The 24976-nt window shown below is 40.2% G+C and overlaps 1 protein-coding gene across 1 annotated transcript in view; it reads right to left on the bottom strand.

Annotated features, from left to right (window-relative positions):
- LOC133658054 (PDZ domain-containing RING finger protein 4-like) overlaps window positions 1–24976 on the bottom strand; it is a 119771-nt gene that overhangs the window by 27373 nt on the left and 67422 nt on the right. Inside the window, exons 2-3 of the mRNA XM_062059666.1 lie at window positions 15104–15348; window positions 229–331 (exon numbers count right to left, since the gene is read on the bottom strand). Of these exons, the coding sequence (XP_061915650.1) occupies window positions 229–331; window positions 15104–15348 (348 nt within the window). The remainder of the gene's footprint in view (window positions 1–228; window positions 332–15103; window positions 15349–24976) is intronic.

Below are 24976 nucleotides of genomic sequence, written 5' to 3'. Positions count from 1 at the left end.
TTCATTTTGTAAAAGTAAGACGGTAGTTCATAGGTCCGGTGCTTTCTGCCATTTGAAATGAAACATCTCAACTTGTTCCATAAAATCCAAAGTCCGTAGAGTGCCACTTTCAACCTGAAGAGGCAAGAAGCTGAAAAGTATGCCATCCATATTTGCTATGTCAGCATGCCCTCTGCTGGCTGGGAGGGTCATGTATTTGCCAGCCTTGAAACACAGCTGGATTCTTACCTCGTACTCCAACTCTTCCGTCCTTTCGCCGTCAAGCGGAACGGGCGAGAGGTAGTCGGGCCCTGGGTAGTAATCCTGCTCCAGGGTGTGCAGGGAGTGGCAGCTGTGCAGGGAGGCAGAGAAACACAAAGTAAGGAAAGCATCCTGCACTGCAAAAAGACAAAAACAAGAAAAAAAAAATACAAAAATTAGGGGTATTTTACTTGAACTAAGCAAAATTATCTGCCAATAGAACAAGTAAAATTAGCTAACCTCAATGAACCCAAAAATAGCTTAAAATAAGTATATTCTCACTAATAACAAGTGCACTTTTCTTGGTAGAAAAAAAAGAGACCTTTTTGCTCAATATGTTGAAAAATGTTCTTAAATTAAGTAAATGCTAGTGCCATTATCTTGACATAATGATATGCACTCGGCATTACATTTCTTGAAACCAGCAAACTTATACTAAAACTAATTTATTGTTGTTAATGTAAAGGCAACAAGGCAAGCGCTTGTTACTCTCGGGGTCTCCTAGCCGCTCAGGCTAATCATATTGTCTAAAAATGCATTTTTCCATGGATAACATGACATCATCGCGCCAAGTGCGTGCTCTTTCAGTCAATTAGTGTGCATATATACAGCCCCGCCCCCGGACAACATTTTTTTAATTGTAATTTTGAAGAATTTATCTGAATGTGCATGAACTATTTCTGTTCAAAATTGTTAGAAATGTCAAATGTTTAAATATTAACTGTCAGTTTACTGTACTGTGCCAACTGTACTACTATATGAGTACATCTTTTCTATTGTTTCATTGAAAATAAAACAGCAAAGTCCATTTGGCTGTCGTCTGTTTTAATTATGAGACACAATTGTGGCAAAGTCATGATTTTTTATTTCATGCTTGACGTAAGAAATGATGACTTTAAAAAAGTAGTTTTCTACTTGTGAGTGTTGATGACACAACATTTGATATTCTAGTTTCAAGCATGTTTTACTCAATATAGCTCATCAAATCTCAGCAACAAGCTGTAATATCTTACTGACATCATTTAGGAGCAAAACACTTCAAACAAGTAAAACACTCTAACATCAAATCTGCTGATCTTATCAGACAGAAAATAAGCAAATATCACCCTTTTTTGAGATATTTCATCTTACTTTGATTTCAGTTTTTGCAGTGTGGGGTTCGTTTTCTTTCCAAACACCGTCCTCCCCCTTTTGTCTGGGCGGCAGTATGCTGGCCAATAATGGAGGCGTCGAGGGCTTTCACTACAGTTTGAGTGTGTGTGATAAAAGTAAAGCCGCTCGCTAATAACAAGCTCATCCCCGTGATTTGCCCCTGCTCTTGACTGACAGCCCCCCCCCCCCTTCTATTGTGATGCCATCAGGCAGCAGCATCAGGACCACAGCAAATTAAAAACAGTTCTCATCTTATTACGCACAACTAGAAACATAACGACTTCTGGCAGCAGGTGCTCACAACATGATTACACGTGACAAACATTTGTCATATCTATAAAATCAGCACCATGTTGAATTGTGCACAGATGAAGAGGAGGAAAATGAGAGTTTTATGGGGCGCATTGATTACATTTGGGTGAGGCCGCAGGCTGTAAGTGGCCCGCTCCAATGTGTTGCCCACTTTTTTTACGAGCCCATTTGCTTTAATCACCTAGTAAACCTTGGATGAGACTAAATGGGCCTTCTCGCAATAATGGCCGACAAGGTCCTGTGGGGAATTTTGTACATTCATGTGTCAATAATTCTCTGCTTTATACCAACTGCGGCGCAAGGAGTGATTCATCGTGTTTATATAAGGGGGACAAAACACTCGGAAAGTTCTCGTATTAAAGTGTCTGAAAAACAATGATGTTGCAGACAAACAAAAAAAGCTAATGCAGTTTCATTCCCAGGAGGAAGAGCCGACTTTAGAAAATAGCAGCGGCAAAACTTCCCCTGTTTATGGTTTGTGATGAGAAGGGAAGCAAAACAAAAACAGGAAAGAATGACTGCCATTGCTTTTCTTCAAGGGAACCTCTTGTTGATGCTCCTTTTATGTACACATCTTGACCTCATTTATTTTGCTACATCAGGGGTCACCAACCTTTTTGAAACCAAGAGCTACTTCTTGGGTACTGGTTAATGCGAAGGGCTACCAGTTTGATACACACTTAAATAAATTGCCAGAAAAAGCCAATTTGCTCAATTTACCTTTAACTCTATGTTATTAATAATTAAGGATATTTACACTTAATTGAACGGTTTAAAAGAGGAGAAAACACGGAAAAAAAATGACAATTAAATTTTGAAACATAGTTTATCTTCAATTTCGACTCTTTAAAATTCAAAATTCAACCGAAAAAAAGAGGAGAAAAACTAGCAAATTTGAATCTTTTTGAAAAAATTAAAAAAATAATTTATGGAACATCATTAGTAATTTTTCCTGATCAAGATTAATTTTGGAATTTTGATGACATGTTTTAAATAGGTTAAAATCCAATCTGCACTTTGTTAAAATATATAACAAATTGGACCAAGCTATATTTCTAACAAAGACAAATCATTATTTCTTCTAGATTTTCCAGAACAAAAATTTTAAAAGAAATTCAAAAGACTTTGAAATAAGATTTAAGTTTGATTCTACAGATTTTCTAGATTTGCCAGAATTTTTTTTTGGAATTTTAATCATAAGTTTGAAGAAATATTTCACAAATATTCTTCGTCGAAAAAACAGAAGCTAAAATGAAGAATTAAATTAAAATTGATTTATTATTCTTTACAATTAAAAAAAAATGTACTTGAACATTAATTTAAATTGTCAGGAAAGAAGAGGGAGGAATTTAAAAGGTAAAAAAGTATATGTGTTTAAAAATCCTAAAATCATTTTTAAGGTTGTATTTTTTCTCTAAAATTGTCTTTCTGAAAGTTATAAGAAGCAAAGTAAAAAAATTAATGAATTTATTTAAACAAGTGAAGACCAAGTCTTTAAAATATTTTCTTGGATTTTCAAATTCTATTTGAGTTTTGTCTCTCTTAGAATTAAAAATGCCGAGCAAAGCGAGACCAGCTTGCTAGTAAATAAATAACATTTTAAAAAATAGAGGCAGCTCACTGGTAAGTGCTGCTATTTGAGCTATTTTTAGAACAGGCCAGCGGGCTACTCATCTGGTCCTTACGGGCTACCTGGTGCCCGCGGGCACCACGTTGGTGACCCCTGTGCTACATCGTTACCTCCTTGTGCAGAGCTAGAAGGGACCGGAAAAGGCCTTGCTGGTGAGGAAAGTGTTTGGCACAAACAACTAAGGCGTTGATTCAAGTAGCAGTAGAGTGGAAAAACAAGTTGACTTTATATGCTAAATTGTGTTTCTTTCACAGTGTGGTTGCGGCTTACTGCGCGCTTCCTTTTCCCGGGATGCAAACGGACGACTCCGGACAGGACTTGCAGGTAGGAACATCATTTAATCCTCAAACGAATCAAAGCAACACCAAGAACAGAAAACAAGTCAAAAGAAACACGTGCCAAACGCACTCAAAACTAAACTTAGCATGGGCTAGGAGACGAGCAAAAGTTACGTGACGAGAGCATGAAGCAAACAGGCTTAAATAATGTCTCTGATGAGCAACAGGTGCGCGTCCACGACAACAGAGGCAGGTGAAAATCATAAGTAGCCATGGTAACAAAACCAGGAGGTGCACAAACAGGAACTAAAGGAGTACACAAAACATGATTTGGACCACGGATCATGACAGTTTCGTTGTGTCCATTAAACAAATCCAATTGTATTCGCGCTGCTCTGTGTGTGTGTGTGTGTGTGTGTGTGTGTGTGTGTGTGTGTGTCTGTGTGTGTATGTGTGTGTGTGTGTGTGTCTGTGTGTACGTGTGTGTGTGTGTGGGGGGGGGGGGGCGTGTCTGTGTTTACTAACAAGACATGGCAGAGCCAAAGTCGAGTTTCTTAACATAAATGATAAATAAATGGGTTATACTTGTATTTCCACATTCACACATTCACACACATGGAGATATTCTCACTACTTTTCTTTTGTTGACCACAAAGAAAAGAACATTTTAGTTGAATGTAAGTTGTGTCTTGGATCAAAGATCCTATCCTAGCAATTCAAATCTGCTGAAACAGCTACAAAAGCAACATGCTTTGGCGAAGCTAGTAAAGAGAGACACACTTCACCTCCTAAGCAACAGCGGCTGGATTTTAACGAGGCACTGCACACTGAAGGTACACACACTCTGTCAATTCTATTATATACTCTTTCATTCTAGACTTTGAGAGTGTTTGATTATCACATCACTCTAAATGTATAGACTATACAGTTCACAGACATAAAGAGGGATGCTAGTGGGCCAGGCCAATCTTTCCTTATCTCTAAACTAAAACTGGGGAAATGTGTAGAGTGTTCTGGGCTTCAGACATGATTTTATTTCACAATTCCTTGAGAGAAAAAAAGGCCTGGTTAGGCTTTGTGTATGTAGTGTGTGTCTTTGTGTATGTAGTGTGTGCCTTTGTGTATGTAGTGTGTGCCTTTGTGTATGTAGTGTGTGCCTTTGTGTGTGTAGTGTGTGTCTTTGTGTATGTAGTGTGTGCCTTTGTGTATGTAGTGTGTGCCTTTGTGTATGTAGTGTGTGCCTTTGTGTATGTAGTGTGTGTCTTTGTGTATGTAGTGTGTGCCTTTGTGTATGTAGTGTGTGCCTTTGTGTATGTAGTGTGTGCCTTTGTGTATGTAGTGTGTGTCTTTGTGTATGTAGTGTGTGTCTTTGTGTATGTAGTGTGTGTCTTTGTGTATGTAGTGTGTGCCTTTGTGTATGTAGTGTGTGTCTTTGTGTATGTAGTGTGTGCCTTTGTGTATGTAGTGTGTGCCTTTGTGTATGTAGTGTGTGCCTTTGTGTATGTAGTGTGTGTCTTTGTGTATGTAGTGTGTGCCTTTGTGTATGTAGTGTGTGCCTTTGTGTATGTAGTGTGTGTCTTTGTGTATGTAGTGTGTGCCTTTGTGTATGTAGTGTGTGCATTTGTGTATGTAGTGTGTGCCTTTGTGTATGTAGTGTGTGTCTTTGTGTATGTAGTGTGTGCCTTCCTTGCTTTACAGCTATGTTGTTATTATGCTGTTTGTTACTTATGTATGTTATGTTGCAGCTAGTTCAAATAGTTTTGTCAATTTGTTCTGGCCTGAAACAAATTGGCCCTTTGAAACATATCTTTGTCTTTGTGTGTTGTATGTAGAGCACATTGTTTGTGTGTTGTTTGTAGACCACATTGTTTGTGTGTTGTATGTAGAGCACATTGTTTGTGTGTTGTATGTAGACCACATTGTTTGTGTGTTGTATGTAGAGCACATTGTTTGTGTGTTGTATGTAGAGCACATTGTTTGTGTGTTGTATGTAGACCACATTGTTTGTGTGTTGTATGTAGACCACATTGTTTGTGTGTTGTATGTAGACCACATTGTTTGTGTGTTGTATGTAGACCACATTGTTTGTGTGTTGTATGTAGACCACATTGTTTGTGTGTTGTATGTAGAGCACATTGTTTGTGTGTTGTATGTAGACCACATTGTTTGTGTGTTGTATGTAGACCACATTGTTTGTGTGTTGTATGTAGAGCACATTGTTTGTGTGTTGTATGTAGAGCACATTGTTTGTGTGTTGTATGTAGACCACAATGTTTGTGTTGTATGTAGAGCACATTGTTTGTGTGTTGTATGTAGACCACATTGTTTGTGTGTTGTATGTAGACCACATTGTTTGTGTGTTGTATGTAGACCACATTGTTTGTGTGTTGTATGTAGAGCACATTGTTTGTGTGTTGTATGTAGACCACATTGTTTGTGTGTTGTATGTAGAGCACATTGTTTGTGTGTTGTATGTAGACCACATTGTTTGTGTGTTGTATGTAGACCACATTGTTTGTGTGTTGTATGTAGACCACATTGTTTGTGTGTTGTATGTAGAGCACATTGTTTGTGTGTTGTATGTAGAGCACATTGTTTGTGTGTTGTACCTAGAGCACATTGTTTGTGTGTTGTATGTAGAGCACATTGCTTAGCAGAGTTGAGTGATGCAAATGCATGTCAAGTTGATCAACACATTGTATTATTATTATTGTCCAGTGCAATAACAGTACTGACATGAAGGCTAAAAGGGCATTAAAGGGGACCTTAAAAAAAATATAAGTAACTAAATAGTTACTTTTCACAGTAACACATTACTTTTTGGTGTAAGTAACTGAGTTAGTAACTGAGTTAGTTTTGAAATAAAGTAATTAGTAACTGTAACTAGTTACTGGTTTTCAGTAAGTAACCCAACACTGCATATCATCAGATCAGTCATAAATCAATGAAGTATGCATGTGGTGTGTATCATTCACCATCTTTATGTTGACACGAACACACCATGCTTGGCTGCTTGATGCATTCTAAATGGTAAATAAAGATCTAACAGTTGAGTCAACAGGTGGGGGGTCCTCTCATTATATCTCTAAAAACATCCAGAAAGTGCCAACAATATTCCATTTATATTTTGTGACCTGAAAAGTAACCAAACATGACTGATATTGTTATTATGAGACAGACTATTTTAGCGGCATGTTGATAGCAGTGAGCTAATGCTAGCATACACTGCTATTGTTGACACACTGAGCAGACTTCTGCTTGGTCTCAAACTTGCTAAAAGTCAATTCTAGATTATAATAATCTTGCAGATTGTATTGTACCATATGTCCCGGCAAGAAATCTGCCTTCAAAGAACTCCGGCTTATTAGTGATTCCCAGAGCCCAAAAAAAGTATGCGGGCTATAGAGCGTTTTCTGTTGGGGCTCCAGTACTCTGGAATGTTCTACTGGTAACAGTTAGAGATGCTACCTCAGTAGAAGCATTTAAGTCTCATCTTAAAACTCATTTGTATACTCTAGCCTTTAAATAGACTCCCTTTTTAGACCAGTTGATCTGCCGTTTCTTTTCTCCTCTGCCACCCTCTCCCTTGTGGGGGAGGGGGCGGGGGGGACACACACACAGGTCCGGTGGCCATGGATGAAGTGCTGGCTGTCCAGAGTCGGGACCCAGGGTGGACCACTCGCCTGTGCATCGGTTGGGGACATCTCTGCGCTGCTGACCCGTCTCCGCTCGAGATGGTCTCCTGCTGGCCCCACTATGGACTGGACTCTCACTATTATGTTAGATCCACTATGGACTGGACTCTCACACTATTATGTTAGATCCACTATGGACTGGACTCTCACTATTATGTTAGATCCACTATGGACTGGACTCTCACACTATTATGTTAAATCCACTATGGACTGGACTCTCACTATTATGTTAGATCCACTATGGACTGGACTCTCACACTATTATGTTAGATCCACTATGGACTGGACTCTCACACTATTATGTTAGATCCACTATGGACTAGACTCTCACACTATTATGTTAGATCCACTATGGACTAGACTCTCACACTATTATGTTAGATCCACTATGGACTGGACTCTCACTATTATGTTAGATCCACTATGGACTGGACTCTCACACTATTATGTTAGATCCACTATGGACTGGACTCTCACTATTATGTTAGATCCACTATGGACTGGACTCTCACACTATTATGTTAGATCCACTATGGACTGGACTCTCACACTATTATGTTAGATCCACTATGGACTGGACTCTCACTATTATGTTAGATCCACTATGGACTGGACTCTCACACTATTATGTTAGATCCACTATGGACTGGACTCTCACACTATTATGTTAGATCCACTATGGACTGGACTCTCACACTATTATGTTAGATCCACTATGGACTGGACTCTCACTATTATGTTAGATCCACTATGGACTGGACTCTCACACTATTATGTTAGATCCACTATGGACTGGACTCTCACTATTATGTTAGATCCACTATGGACTGGACTTTCACAATATTATGTCAGACCCACTTGACGTCCATTGCATTCGGTATCCCCTAGAGGGGGGGGGGGGGGGGGGGGGTCACCCACATATGCGGTCCTCTCCAAGGTTTCTCATAGTCATTCACATCGACGTCCCATTGGGGTTGTGAGTTTTTCCTTGCCCGTATGTGGGCTCTGTACCGAGGATGTCGTTGTGGCTTGTGCAGCCCTTTGAGACACTTGTGATTTAGGACTATATAAATAAACATTGATTGATTGATTGATAATAATCACATCCACGGGAGCTTGCATTCTCGTTGACTCTCCTTTGTCAAATGGACAAAGTTTTTCGCTGAGTAGCATCACAGCTGACCCAACCGGACATTGGAAAGTTCTCTCGCCGTCTGAGAAGTGTTGTATCCTGAATAGCTGCAATGGCTTTCTCTTAAGGTATTCATGTGTGATTTCCACAAGCGTCTGTACATGTAGAAGAAGGAGAAACATGGCCATGTCTGGATGACTCGCCTCAATATTTCCAGCAGTTAGCTCCGAGTTACGAAAACGCATTATTCTGACATCACTTCCTGTGTGGGTGTGGTCTTTCTGGCGTCACTCCCTCTCTGAACTCACTTTGTAAATGATCAATGAGTCCATACAAAGCTAAGAGCCAGAGATTCAAGAAATACACGCCGCACTTACCCGTGTAAAAATTTGTCTGAGTAGGGGGACCTTAAACGCTGGTTTAGTGTGGCTGAAACTGGGCTTAGGCTAAATACGTATTTGGATTTGGGTTTAAACGACTTAGTGTAGACATGTCCTTAGTGTAGACATAGCCTCAGAAACCGCCCGTCCGAGCACTGGCAGAAATGTAGATGGGTACCTATGTGTCCGTGTACCCCGCCGCCACCCCTTTTTCGTTTAGAACAGAAAATAATTGAACATAAAAATCAACTTTACCTGTTTTTTAGTTTGATAATAAAACTGATCGTTATCCGTTATCCAAAATGTATTCATGGGAATTTAAACAAGAACTGTCTTACACAGGAAGTGAACTATCCTTTGATTGATTGATTGATTGAAACTTTTATTAGTAGATTGCACAGTACAGTACATATTCCGTACAATTGACCACTAAATGGTAACACCCCAATAAGTTTTTACACTTGTTTAAGTCGGGGTCCACTTAAATTGATTCATGATACAGATATATACTATCATATATACTATCATCATAATACAGTCATCACACAAGATAATCATCAGAGTATATACATTGAATTATTTACATTATTTACAATCCGGGGTGTGGGATGCGGAGGGGGGGTGGGGGTTGATATTGACACTTCAGTCATCAACAATTGCATCATCAGAGAAATGGACATTGAAACAGTGTAGGTGTGACTTGGTAGGATATGTACAGCGAGCAGAGAACATAGAGAGAGAGATCAGAAAGCATAAGAATAAGTATCTACATTTGATTATTTACATTTGATTATTTACAATCCGGGGAGGTGGGATGTGGAGGGGGGAGGGTGTTAGTTTAGGGTTGAAGTTGCCTGGAGGTGTTGTTTTAGCGCGGTTTTGAAGGAGGATAGAGATGCCCTTTCTTTTATACCTGTTGGGAGTGCATTCCACATTGATGTGGCATAGAAGGAGAATGAGTTAAGACCTTTGTTAGATCGGAATCTGGGTTTAACGTGGTTAGTGGAGCTCCCCCTGGTGTTGTGGTTATGGCGGTCATTTACGTTAAGGAAGTAGTTTGACATGTACTTCGCTATCAGGGAGGTGTAGCGGATTTTATAGACTAGGCTCAGTGCAAGTTGTGTTACTCTGTCCTCCATCTTGAGCCAGCCCACTTTGGAGAAGTGGGTAGGAGTGAGGTGTGATCTGGGGTGGAGGTCTAGAAGTAACCTGACTAGCTTGTTCTGGGATGTTTGGAGTCTAGATTTGAGGGTTTTGGAGGTGCTAGGGTACCAGGAGGTGCATGCGTAGTCGAAAAAGGGTTGAACGAGAGTTCCCGCCAGAATCCTCATGGTACTTTTGTTGACCAGAGAGGAAATTCTGTAGAGAAATCTCGTTCGTTGGTTGACCTTTTTGATGACCTTGGTTGCCTGATGTCACATAAACAGGAAGTGACTGAAAGACCCAACATTTAATTTGCATTCGTCGATAAACAATTAGAATGAAGAAGATAAACACATTTAAACATAATATAATATGGCTCTCTCAAAGCCAGAACAATATTTAAATAATTCCTTTTGCCCAAGAAATGATATTGTGTGTCTATTTATATTTATTGTTTAAAAATAAACTTGGTCAAGATTGCGTATAAGTACTTTGTGAGCACATAACGCGATAATAATGATAACCGTGACATGAAATTGTTATATCATTACATCCCTAGCTAGCTTAGCGGTTAGCTTGGCTATTAGCACGCCTGCTCCTGCTTGCTCTCAGTGCGGAACATCTTTAGCTCCGTACTCCAGTGATAATGCTACTTAACAATGACACTTAAGATGCTAATAAATGCAGCGTAATGGGGGTGATGATTCACAACTGGCTGCTAGCTTACAAGCTGGGAAACTAAAACCGATTACAATAATAGCCATAGGGCAGTGGCATTAATCAATGGCAATGGTGATCACGTACTTTGTGCACATCCATAGAAATAATAGTGTGGGGGGGGCGTGGCCTGCGGACCTGCAGCGAAGCGGGGTGTGCCAGGACCGGTTTCGAGATTAGCGACAGGTGCGTAGATGGCACACCTGGGCTGGCTTACCTAATCACCGGTCGCTCTGTTAAAGAGCAGCAGCCGGGAAGGACGGGGGTTGTTGATGGTGGAGAGAAAACCCGAGCACGAACGAGAGTGAGGGCGAGACGGACAGAAATGACTGAAAACGAACACAAAAAACATTTATTGCAAAATAAATCATTGTTCAGATTGATGAAGGAGGCGGTCATGTCCGTAATTGGTGGTCTGAAGAACCACAATTAGTTTTACAGTTAGTGGGATGATATATAACTACAAACCCTGTTTCCATATGAGTTGGGAAATTGTGTTAGATGTAAATATAAACGGAATACAATGATAGTCATTGTATTCCGTTTATATTTACATCCAACACGGGGTTTGTACTTCACCTCCCAATAGAAAATAATATCAATCTCCTTGTCAATCAAATTCCCATAAGCTTGTGAGTGTGTTTCTTCTCGGGCCGAAGGAAATAGACGGAGTGAAGACCTCCACCCTCTTTATCTCTCTGGGCGGAGGTGGGACCGTTAGCATACACGCACAGGGAAGTTGGGTCTCGTAACAAACGTGAGGTGACGTGGTAAAAATCACCCGTATCACCCCAAAATATCCAAACATTGGTTCCTTGTCCAATTTGGGATATTTTACGGAAGTTTCATGAACTCCGCCCGTAACTATTTGAGCGATGTTGCTAACTAACTGACAGACAAACCCTGCGGATCACATAGGGGTGTAACGGTACACAACAATTTCGGTTCGGTACGTACCTCGGTTTAGGGGTCACGGTTCGGTTCATTTTCGGTACAGTAAGAAAACAACAAAATATACATTTTTTGGTTATTTATTTACCAAATGTGTAAACAATGGCATAACATACATATACACACAGGGTCCATTGCCAGGGTTCATGTGGTCAACATATATACAATAAAAACTAAATAAGATAAGGCTCAGAATGGTTTCTTAAAGGCCTACTGAAAGCCACTACTAGCGACCACGCAGTCTGATAGTTTATATATCAATGATGAAATCTTAACATTGCAACACATGCCAATACGGCCGGGTTAACTTATAAAGTGACATTTAAAATTTCCTGGGGAACTTCCGGTTGAAAAGGTCTATGTATGATGACGTATGCGCGTGACGTCAATGGTTGAGGCGGAAGTATTCGGACACCATTGGATCCAATACAAACAGCTCTGTTTTCATCTCATAATTCCACAGTATTCTGGACATCTGTGTTGGTGAATCTTTTGCAATTTGTTTAATGAACAATGAAGACTGCAAAGAAGAAAGTTGTAGGTGGGATCGGTGTATTAGCGGCTGGCTGCAGCAACACAACCAGGAGGACTTTGAGATGGATAGCAGACGCGCTATCCGACGCTAGCCGCCGACCGCATTGATGATCGGGTGAAGTCCTTCGTCGCGCCGTCGATCGCTGGAACGCAGGTGAGCACGGGTGTTGATGAGCAGATGAGGGCTGGCGTAGGTGGAGAGCTAATGTTTTTATCATAGCTCTGACGAGGTCCCGTAGCTAAGTTAGCTTCAATGGCGTCATTAGCAACAGCATTGTCAAGCTTCGCCAGGCTGGAAAGCATCAACCGTGTAGTTACATGTCCATGGTTTAATAGTATTGTTGATCTTCTGTCTATCCTTCCAGTCAGGGGTTTATTTATTTTGTTTCTATCTGCAGTTAAGCCCGTTGTTATCACGTTAGCTCCGTAGCTAAAGAGCTTCGCCGATGTATTGTCGTGGAGATAAAAGTCACTGTGAATGTCCATTTGGCGTTCTGGACTCTCATTTTCAAGAGGATATAGTATCCCAGGTGGTTTAAAATACAAATCCGTGATCCACAATAGAAAAAGGAGAAAGTGTGGAATCCAATGAGCCAGCTTGTACCTAACTTACGGTCAGAGCGAAAAAAGATACGTCCTGCACTACACTCTAGTCCTTCACTCTCACGATCCTCATCCACAAATCTTTCATCCTCGCTCAAATTAATGGGGTAATCGTCGCTTTCTCGGTCCGAATCTCTCTCGCTGCTGGTGTAAACAATGTGCAGATGTGAGGAGCCTTTCAACCTGCGATGTCACGCTACTTCCTGTACAGGCAAGGCTTTTTTATCAGCGACCAAAAGTTGCAAACTTTATCGTCGATGTTCTCTACTAAATTTTTTCAGCAAAAATATGGCAATATTGCGAAATTATCAAGTATGACACATAGAATGGATCTGCTATCCCCGTTTAAATAAAAAACATTCATTTCAGTAGGCCTTTAACAAAACCTTTCTACATATAAAGTGCTTTTTTTGATTGATTGATTGATTGAGACTTTTATTAGTAGATTGCACAGTACACTACATATTTATTAGTAGATTGCACAGTACAGTACATATTTATTAGTAGATTGCACAGTACAGTACATATTTATTAGTAGATTGCACAGTACACTACATATTTATTAGTAGATTGCACAGTACAGTACATATTTATTAGTAGATTGCACAGTACACTACATATTTATTAGTAGATTGCACAGTACAGTACATATTTATTAGTAGATTGCACAGTACACTACATATTTATTAGTATATTGCACAGTACAGTACATATTTATTAGTAGATTGCACAGTACACTACATATTTATTAGTATATTGCACAGTACAGTACATATTTATTAGTATATTGCACAGTACAGTACATATTTATTAGTAGATTGCACAGTACACTACATATTTATTAGTAGATTTCACAGTACAGTACATATTTATTAGTAGATTGCACAATACACTACATATTTATTAGTAGATTGCACAGTACACTACATATTTATTAGTAGATTGCACAGTACAGTACATATTTATTAGTAGATTGCACAGTACAGTACATATTTATTAGTAGATTGCACAATACACTACATATTTATTAGTAGATTGCACAGTACAGTACATATTTATTAGTAGATTGCACAGTACACTACATATTTATTAGTATATTGCACAGTACAGTGCATATTTATTAGTAGATTGCACAGTACAGTACATATTTATTAGTAGATTGCACAATACAGTACATATTTATTAGTAGATTGCACAGTACACTACATATTTATTAGTAGATTGCACAGTACACTACATATTTATTAGTAGGTTGCACAGTACAGTACATATTCCATACAATTGACCACTGAATGGTAACACCCCAATAAGTTGTTCAACTTGTTTAAGTCGGGGTCCACGTTAATCAACATTAAACTGCCTCAAGTTGTTGCTCAGATTAAATAAAATGACAAAACTTTTCTTCTACATATAAAAAGTGCAACATTAAACAGTTTCAAGTCAACTCAGCCTCAGATTAACTTTTATTTCCCCCCCTGCCTGGCTAACTTGGCAGTAAGAGGATATATGGGCTCATTGTTCTTCCACCATAGAAGTGGCTCAAAATCTAGTTTCTAATGCAATATGGTCTTAAATGTGCTGCTATAAAAACATTTGTTATTGCTTTAGCCCTGCCTGACTCGCCGAGGAGAGGCTGCTTAAATGCGGTGGTGACGCTTCAAATGGGTTAGCATGTGCATTATGAGAGTAGCGTATGTGTGTGTGTGGCCCTTTAATATGTGACAGCATGTGAGGTGAGTGTGTGGGCGAGTGAGGTGAGGGAGCGGTAGCGTGAGGGGAGTGGCTAGTGTTTTGTTGGATTGGCTGTGTGCAAGCCACGATTTGCAACTCATCGCCAGACTCGTCATTTACCCTGGAGTCCGGAGCTGTGGAGACCCACTGCCGGGTAGAGTGAAGGGTGTTGCCCCCGAGAATACATCGGCCCTGGAGGAGTGTCTCCCCTGCGCTCCTTGACTACGGTCTGGAAGCCGGAAGCAGGAAAGGTGCGACACATGTTTGAGGTGTTGTCAGAAGCAGCTGCTGAACAATGTCGGCAAACCTCCGTCCTCCATTGTTGTATCGCACAGCCAAAGTGTTCCCAAACGGGAGATCTTAACGAGGCAGGAGGGTCTTCCAGCTCTGGCTTTTACATGTTGTAGTAGCCCGTTAGCTGCTAGCATGTGTACTCGTTCGGTACACCTCCGAACCAAACCGAAACCCCCGTGCCGAAACGGTTCAATACAAATACACGTACCGTTACACCCCTAGGATCACATGACCTTCAGGCGATGACAAGGGACCAAATGATGACAGAAGGAGAAGTGAGAGCAGTACCGTGACTGAAGGAAGACACCAACCTGTCGGACAGCAGGAAGGGACAGACGTCAGGCACGGGAGGCGTGGAAGGTCGCAGCTTGGCCAGCGCCATGATGTGTTCAAAGGTGATGTCGGTCTGCGTGCTCACATCCACCACACGGATTTCCTGAGGCGGGCCGCGGGGTCGGCCGCTGGGGGTCCGCCGGATGACCTGAACCACCACGGGGTCCTTGGCGGGCCGGAAGGTCTCCTCATGGCTGGACTTGGACAGCTCCTTGCCGTTGACCTGAGGAGGAGCGAGAATGACTTGAAGAGGGGAAAAAAGCAGCATGAAGCAAGACGTTGAAACCCTTCGTCGTCGTGAAAGGAGCACAATTTTCCGGCAGATTGAAAAGTATTTGCGGTGCAGCTGGCACGGATAAAAGGAAGTCATTTAGCAGCAGTCATTTCCCTGGAAGAGACCTCCACACGCTGATCATTTAGATAAAGGGCAGAAAGTGCTGTAATCGGGCTTTATACACTCGCTGGTTTAATGAGGTGGCTTTTTTTTTTGCTTGTACAGGAAACTCAAATGAAATATTCAAGAGGATTCTAATCAACACACTTCCTTGTGGTCACCATAATAAGTACACGATACAGTATGTCTCTCTCCAAAAGTACCAGAATGTATATTTTCAAAATATACATTGTTAATATATATCGTAAACAAGACTATCCAGGGTTTCACCTTAATGTACATTAAATGTGGCGCCGCCACAACATTTATATTACCACCACACCTTATACACTGCAAAAAGTGACATCTAAGTAAGATGACATATGTCAAATAAGGTGATGTTTGCTTATTTTCTGTCTGATAAGATCATTCTTCTCACTAAGCAGATTTGATGTTAGAGTGTTTTACTTGTTTTCAGTGTTTTGGTCCTAAATGATGTCAGTAAGATATTACAGCTTGTTGCTGAGATTTGATGAGCTATATTGAGTAAAACATGCTTGAAACTAGAATATCAACTGTTGTGTCATCAACACTCACAAGTAGAAAACTACTTTTTTAAAGTCATCATTTCTTATTTCAAGCATGAACAAAAAATCATGACTTTGCCACAATTGTGTCTCATAATTAAAACAGATGACAGCCAAATGGACTTTGAATAGGATAGAATAAATGGTAAATGGTAAAGGGGTCGTACTTGTATAGCGCTTTTCTACCTTTTTTTAGGAACTCAAAGCGCTTTGACACTATTTTCCACATTCACCCATTCACACACACACATTCACACACACATTCACACACTGATGGCCCATCAGGAGCAAGGGTGAAGTGTCTTGCTCAGGGACACAACGGACGTGACTAGGATGGTAGAAGGTGGGGATTGAACCAGGAACCCTCAGATTGCTGGCACGGCCACTCTCCCAACTTCGCCACGCCGTCCCCGTTATTTTAATTTAATTTTTAATTTTCAAAACAATGTATTTCAACAAATTGGAATGATTTTTAAACACAAAGACACAAGTTAACCTTCACAATAAAATACAACCATTTGAAGTTGACAAGCTGAGAAACAACCGTTAACTATCAAAAGAGTGCCCAAACACAACAAAGCCGCTCTGTGCGGACGTAGAATAGAATAGAATGGACTTTATTGTCATTATATTTGCATAAAACGAGATTAAGGACTCCAACTTAAGGTGCGGTAGTGGAAACAAATATGGGGTAAAAATAAATTACACAAGAAGTAATAAAGATAAACAATAAGAATTTAAATAAACAGACTACTATCCAATAAAAATAATAAGCAATCCTGTACAATATACAAAACAATATACAAAATACTGTACAATATACAGAACAAGACAAGAGTACCAGAGTAATAATCAGTGTCGGATGTATTGCACTCGAAGGGTAATATTGCACAGTAGGGTATTAGGGTAGGATATTGTATAGGGGTGAATTATTTATTAGAAGTTTGAGTTCAAGTTCTAAAGTTTGAGTTTGAGTTATTTGCTGTTTTATTTTCCATGAAACAATATAAAATACATACTCATATAGTAGTACACTTGTTATTAGTGAGAATATACTTGTTTTAAGGTATTTTGGGGTTCATTAAGGTTAGCTAATTTGACTTGTTTTGGGAAGTTTTGACAAGCCAAATGTTCTTGTTCTATTGGCAGATAATCTTGCTTAGTTCAAGTAAAATACCTCTAATTTTTGTATTTTTTTTCTTGTTTTTTAACACTGACGTTTTGCAGTGTAAGTAAAGATTTTTTCAGCCGGCTTGCCGCTTTCACACTCCAGGGTTTCCCCGTAAACACCTTGTAAATAAGGGCTTTTTTTTAACTTGAAGACAAATTAAAGTAATATAATATATTGTCGTCCCCAGAAGAAATCACACAAAGTCTGACGCTATTTTTAACTTTCATTACCAATCTTATGATAACAAACAACGGCACAATTCCAACAGGTTTTTACCTCCCATGAAAATACTTTAGTCTTGTGAGTCTGTGCTTCCCTGGACACACAACAACACTTCCTCATTCTCCACCAATCACCTTTCAGGCACAGAGGGTGTGTTTGTAAACATGAGAAAAACTGACTTCAAATCCAAACCACAGAAACATAAAACATTAACATTAGCTGGTCGTTACAGTATGAATTGATATATATAGCCTATTATTCTTGCACTATTGACAAGTGATGCACCAAAAACTTAACCACTGAAAAAAGACTTTGATCACCGAACACTGTGCTACTGAAACCAGATGTAAACAAAACCCACACCATTGTCTGGAGCATTGTCAGCATGTCTGTGATGTGGATGTGATATTTATATATATTACAGATATACCTGCGGACAGTCATCTACAAAACGTGCAAATAATAAGAGGACAGTGGCGGCTTTTAAGAAAATAAAGTGAAAGTAGAGCACCAATGCCAAACAAGTGTGACGTCATGCTAGCCGCAGCCTCTTCAGTCAGGGACAGAAGTAGTCTCTAAACACCAGTACATTCTGTAATAACACCAGAAGAAGATGCTAGATTTGTTGTTAGTTGTTTTTAATTTTCAAAAAGTCATTAAAAGTCAACAAAGTACAGTGTAAAAAAAGAAGCAACACTTGAAAATATGGCAACACGATAAAAAAATATGTTACTACTAATTCATAATAACACATTTGTTTGAAAAGTATGTATACATTTCTTGAGCCTTTTTAAAGAAAATCACATCATCATAGCAGATTATGCAAATTACTCGATGAGGTCATTGTGACCACGCCCCCCACCGCCACAGGTATCTTGGCAGTTTAGGGGAAACCCTGGCATCACCACTTGTTTTGGGTGTGTTTTTTAGTCACCGTTGAAAATAAACTTCATAAACAATATATAGATTCACCAGTCGCAACATTAGGTACACCTGCACACTCTCAGGTGGATACAGAGCTGCATAAAAACAGGATGTATCTCACTGCATGTTGCGTGCATGTGGTTAGAAAAAAATAACTGTCAGAAAAATTGTATGTAAATTATCAAAAAACTTTCCGTTCTCTGAGTTCCCAATGAACAGTCAAGATGCTGTCTTTGTTGCACCAAGCAAAGGCTTGGAAAATTCCATTGTGTACGATGGGAGGAGACGGGATGGGGGTTATCTATGGTCATCCAAGACCTGCCCAAGCTGAATCCAGGACCAGCCAAAGCCCGAGGCATCTTTTTCTTTTGTGTTAATGTGACCGAAAACAATGACTGTTTACATACTCCCCATTCCCTTAGAAACAGATGTTGTTATGTAAACAGGGAACGTTCAAATAAAAGAGGAGACATGAACCTTTTTCGTCAGCGCGTGGTGGAAGACTGTGCAGAGAGTACAGTCGCCACGTTTCTCCTCAATTGAGCCAAATTGAATTCTGCTTCTGTTTGATTCTTTGCTTCTTGTCTTGTTTAATAGATGTCATCAGTGTTTGAACCTGACAATAACACTTGATCCAACCTTTTCTTGTGTTTGCTCAAACTAAGTAGTGATGTCGCAATGGCGCCCTATTGTTTAGCGGCTAACCTAACTTGTACTGAATGGTGTAAAATGTCATGGGCAGGGAAGTATTTCTCTGATGGACATCAGAGCAAGCGGTAGAGCATGCAACCAATGGAGACATTGGCACACAAGAAAGCAGATAGGAGGGCCCTGTACTAGAAATGCCCATATATGTACGTCCTTCCATCTGTGACATCACAAATGTATCAAAAAGACTGCAAAACAGAGGCTTTCAAAAGCTGACGGCCAAATACATGAACCTTACGATTAGTCTTAAAAAACAAAATCCATCATATTTTATAGTTCTACCGAAGCCAAACATTCCTAATATAGATCAGCGATTCAGGCGTGTAAAATGTCTGCCAGGATGCTTTTAAACATTCCATTTCTCTTCTCTGCTATGGGAAATCTGAAGACATCCAACGTCTCATACTGGAGAGAGAAGGATGATCTTTTGTAAAGCTCCTACTCGTTGTCAACTCCAACGTGACCTTTAGTTGTAGTTACGTTGCATTGATCACCTGAGAGAAGATCACCTGCTCACCACCACTCCATGTGGAGTACATCAAGTTTAGTTGTAGTTACGTTGCATTGATCACCTGAGAGAAGATCACCTGCTCACCACCACTCCATGTGGAGTACATCAAGTTTAGTTGTAGTTACGTTGCATTGATCACCTGAGAGAAGATCACCTGCTCACCACCACTCCATGTGGAGTACATCAAGTTTAGTTGTAGTTACGTTGCATTGATCACCTGAGAGAAGATCACCTGCTCACCACCACTCCATGTGGAGTTGCACAAGGAAATAAGCATCCTTATTTACTGATACTTTTTTAGCAAGGCAGCATGTGTTCCAAACACTACTGTATGTACATGATGATGTATATGTATTACTCTACTGTATGTGCATGATGATGTATACTTATTACTCTACTGTATGTGCATGATGATGTATACTTATTACTCTACTGTATGTACATGATGATGTATATTTATTACTCTACTGTATGTGCATGATGATGTATACTTATTACTCTACTGTATGTGCATGATGATGTATACTTATTACTCTACTGTATGTACATGATGATGTATATTTATTACTCTACTGTATGTGCATGATGATGTATACTTATTACTCTACTGTATGTGCATGATGATGTATACTTATTACTCTACTGTATGTACATGATGATGTATATTTATTACTCTACTGTATGTGCATGATGATGTATACTTATTACTCTACTGTATGTACATGGTGTATATTTACAACAACAATACACTATATTACTCTACTGTATGCACATGATGTATATTTACAACAACAATACACTACATTACTCTACTGTATGTACATGATGTATATTTACAACAACAATACACTACATTACTCTACTGTATGTACATTTTTGTGTATAATTATTACTCTACTGTATGTACATGATTATGTTTATTTATTAATCTACTGTATGTACATGATGATGTATATTTATTACTCTACTGTATGTACATGATTATGTATATTTATTACTCTACTGTATGTATATGATGTATATTTACAACAACAATACCCTATATTACTAGTATTATTATAGTACATGATGTATATTTATGATAAATAAATGATAAATGGGTTATACTTGTATAGCGCTTTTCTACCTTTAAGGTACTCAAAAGCGCTTTGACACTATTTCCACATTCACACATTCACACACACATTCACACACACATTCACACACACATCCACACACACATTCACACACACACCCACACACACATTCACACACACATTCACACACACATTCGCACACTGATGGCGGGAGCTGCCATGCAAGGCGCTAACCAGCAGCCATCAGGAGCAAGGGTGAAGTGTCTTACCCAAGGACACAACGGACGTGACTAGGAAGGTAGAAGGTGGGGATTGAACCCCAGTAACCAGCAACACTCCGATTGCTGGCACAGCCACTCTACCAACTTCGCCACGCCGTCCCTTACAACAACAATACATTATATTAGTCTACTGTATGTACATGATGTATATTTACAACAACAATACATTATATTAGTCTACTGTATGTACATGATGTATATTTACAACAACAATACATTATATTAGTCTACTGTATGTACATGATGTATATTTACAACAACAATACATTATATTAGTCTACTGTATGTGCATGATGTATATTTACAACAACAATACATTATATTAGTCTACTGTATGTACATGATGTATATTTACAACAACAATACATCATATTAGTCCTCCTGCTGCTGGCAACGAAGGAGCAGATAAAGGAGGCTGCCAAGAATCTAGGACAGTCCTGCTGGTATTGCCCAGCTAGAACCCTCTGGAGAACTTCCTTGTGGCTCCAAGAGCAGATGGAGTATTTCATCCTCAATGAACAGGAACATGTTAAGTGGACTTATGTCCTGCACGAGTGGATCCACTCTGGTGGATCCCACAGATGGGAAGGATTTCCAGAAGCAAGGCTGGAGAGTCCAGCAAACATGACTGAACATTCATTTTTATGTCAACTACATCTTGAAGAGGGCAGCAGTTTTAACAGCACAAGGGCCCAGGGGCCAGGGGCCCAGGGGCCAGGGGCCCAGGGGCCCCATTGGTGGGGCGTGTGTGTCTGAAAATACCTCCACAGGTCATTTTCCTCTAAGACTGCGTTTACTTTTTTACAAAGTCAACACACCGTCTTTCACACTGCACTGTCAATAAATTCATTATTCTGACCTCGCTACCCGTTTCCAGCGTGTGCAGCCACTTAACAACATGAAGAAACAAAAGCTCCAGAAGTTTTGTTTGGGATTGATGTTCACTTCTTTTTAATTATTTTCTTTCCTCAGTTTAATTTTTTTACACTTCTTTCTTTTTTCAGGTTTGTAAGACTGAAAATATCAACCTAAAATAAACATAACAAAAGTATAACGTCCTTTGTGTATTTGACAATAATAAAATAAAAGGTTTAGTGTTATTATATTCACACAATAAACTACAAATGTTTACACATATAGAAATCATACAACATTCACACACCAAACATTGCACACGCTGCATGTGACATCACAATTAAAGCTAAGGTGTAGCGTTTTCGCCCTCTACTGGTCTAATTTAGCGCTACATGTATTAAACGAAGTTTGAACGTTACTCTCATACAAAAAACAACACAACCACAAATAAAAATACATCACAAAGTCAGCAATTTCAATACCAAACAAACTAAAAATATTTATGCACAAATGATATCTACTTACAAATGTTCGGTGATGAAGATTACATTTTCTACCATTGTTGCTGCTTGTCTGCATCAATGTGTCCGTCACGGACGGTTTAGCTCGGTTGGTAGAGCGGCCGTGCCAGCAACTTGAGGGTTGCAGGTTCGATCCCCGCTTCCGCCATCCTAGTCACTGCCGTTGTGTCCTTGGGCAAGACACTTTACCCACCTGCTCCCAGTGCCACCCACACTGGTTTAAATGTAACTTAGATATTGGGTTTCACAATGTAAAGCGCTTTGAGTCACTTAAGAAAAAGCGCTATATAAATGTAATTCACTTCACTTCACTTAAAAGGTCCCCACAGGAAACAAAGACTCGGGGTATAACATTCATACTTTGTTGTCCAGTTGCTGTCAAAAGTCAGATTTTTGCCATTTATTTATTTGTTTTCAGGGTTGAGTGAGTATTCTTCTTCTACTGCTGCTTCACTGTGACACATATGACTCGCTGCCGCCCCTGCAGGGTGGTGACAGTACTGCACACATGACACTGTGACACATATGACTCGCTGCCGCCGCTGCAGGGTGGTGGCAGTACTGCACACATGACACTGTGACACATATGACTCGCTGCCGCCCCTGCAGGGTGGTGGCAGTACTGCACACATGACACTGTGACACATATGACTCGCTGCCGCCCCTGCAGGGTGGTGGCAGTACTGCACACATGACACTGTGACACATATGACTCGCTGCCGCCCCTGCAGGGTGGTGGCAGTACTGCACACATGACACTGTGACACATATGACTCCCTGCCGCCCCTGCAGGGTGGTGGCAGTACTGCACACATGACACTGTGACACATATGACTCGCTGCTGCCCCTGCAGGGTGGTGGCAGTACTGCACACATGACACTGTGACACATATGACTCGCTGCCGCCCCTGCAGGGTGGTGGCAGTACTGCACACATGACACTGTGACACATATGACTCGCTGCCGCCCCTGCAGGGTGGTGGCAGTACTGCACACATGACACTGTGACACATATGACTCGCTGTATGACGTATGATATTCTGACGATGAAATGGCATTGGTGTCAAAATATTTTTTTAGGTTCATATAAGTTGTAATTTACTGTGATTAATCATGATTCATCCAAATTTGAATTTATCTGAAGAAAAACATTCATCATTTAACAACACAACTCTTTTTGTTTCTCCCTCGCTCCTACAGTGTCCATTACAATTACAAGCACATGTGTTCTGGCCAATTATGCAAATTAGACATCATGTCCCCTTTATAACACGTCTTAAGGATGACGATAGCTTGACCCTGGAACTGACCAATTCCTTTTCCATGGATTCCTACGGTAAAGGTGTATTTCATTGCCAGAGGCCCAGTGACAGTGAAATAGATCCACTTGATCAGTTGCCATGTCAACATAGCTGGTGTCACAAGGCGCAGCCTCAGCCTGCAGCTGGTGTCACAAGGCGCAGCCTGCAGCTGGCGGCGGATCAGCGATCGAAGTGATTGATGGACTTGTTCATCAAGGCAAGGCAGTCCCCGGGCGGAAGACTCAGCGAGTCCATTAGCTTTTAATGCTTTATGAATTAACTGCAGATATTACTTGTAGACGTGGAATACTAATGAATTGTTTTCAATTTCAAGGCAATGCTGAAGTAGCAGAGCGCTGTGGTTTAGTGGGTCAAAAAAATAGCAGAGCATTGTGGTTTAGTGGGTCAAGAAGTAGCAATGCATTGTGGTTTAGTGGGTCAAAGAAGTAGCAGAGCATTGTGGTTTAGTGGGTCAAGAAGTAGCAATGCATTGTGGTTTAGTGGGTCAAAGAAGTAGCAAAACATTGTGGTTTAGTCGGTCAAGAAGTAGCAGAGTGGTGTGGTTTAGTGGGTCAAAGAAATAGCAGAGCATTGTGGTTTAGTGGGTCAAAATGTAGCAGAGCATTGTGGTTTAGTAGGTCAAAGAAATAGCTGAGCATTGTGGTTTAGTGGGTCAAAGAAATAGCAGAGCATTGTGGTTTAGTGGGTCAGAGAAGTAGCAAAGCATTGTGGTTTAGTGGGTCAAAGAAATAGCAGAACATTGTGGTTTAGTGGGTCAAAGAAATAGCAGAACATTGTGGTTTAGTGGGTCAAAGAAGTAGCAGTTCATTGTGGTTTAGTGGGTCAAAGAAATAGCAGAACATTGTGGTTTAGTGGGTCAAAGAAGTAGCAGTTCATTGTGGTTTAGTGGGTCAAAGAAATAGCAGAGCATTGTGGTTTAGTGGGTCAAAGAAAGAGCAGAGCATTGTGGTTTAGTGGGTCAAAGAAGTAGCAGAGCATTGTGGTTTAGTGGGTCAAAGAAGTAGCAGTTCATTGTGGTTTAGTGGGTCAAAGAAGTAGCAGAGCATTGTGGTTTAGTGGGTCAAAGAAGTAGCAGAGTGGTGTGGTTTAGTGGGTCAAAGAAGTAGCAGAGCATTGTGGTTTAGTGGGTCAAAGAAGTAGCAGAGTGGTGTGGTTTAGTGGGTCAAATAAGTAGCAAAGCATTGTGGTTTAGTGGGTCAAAGAAATAGCAGAACATTGTGGTTTAGTGGGTCAAAGAAGTAGCAGAGTGGTGTGGTTTAGTGGGTCAAAGAAATAGCAGAGCATTGTGGTTTAGTGGGTC

This window comes from Entelurus aequoreus, linkage group LG10 (genome assembly GCF_033978785.1).
Source record: "Entelurus aequoreus isolate RoL-2023_Sb linkage group LG10, RoL_Eaeq_v1.1, whole genome shotgun sequence".
NCBI classification, from domain to species: Eukaryota; Metazoa; Chordata; class Actinopteri; order Syngnathiformes; family Syngnathidae; genus Entelurus; species Entelurus aequoreus.
The sequence above is the reverse complement of the archived record's forward strand: the minus strand, read 5'-3'. Positions and strand labels throughout refer to the sequence as shown.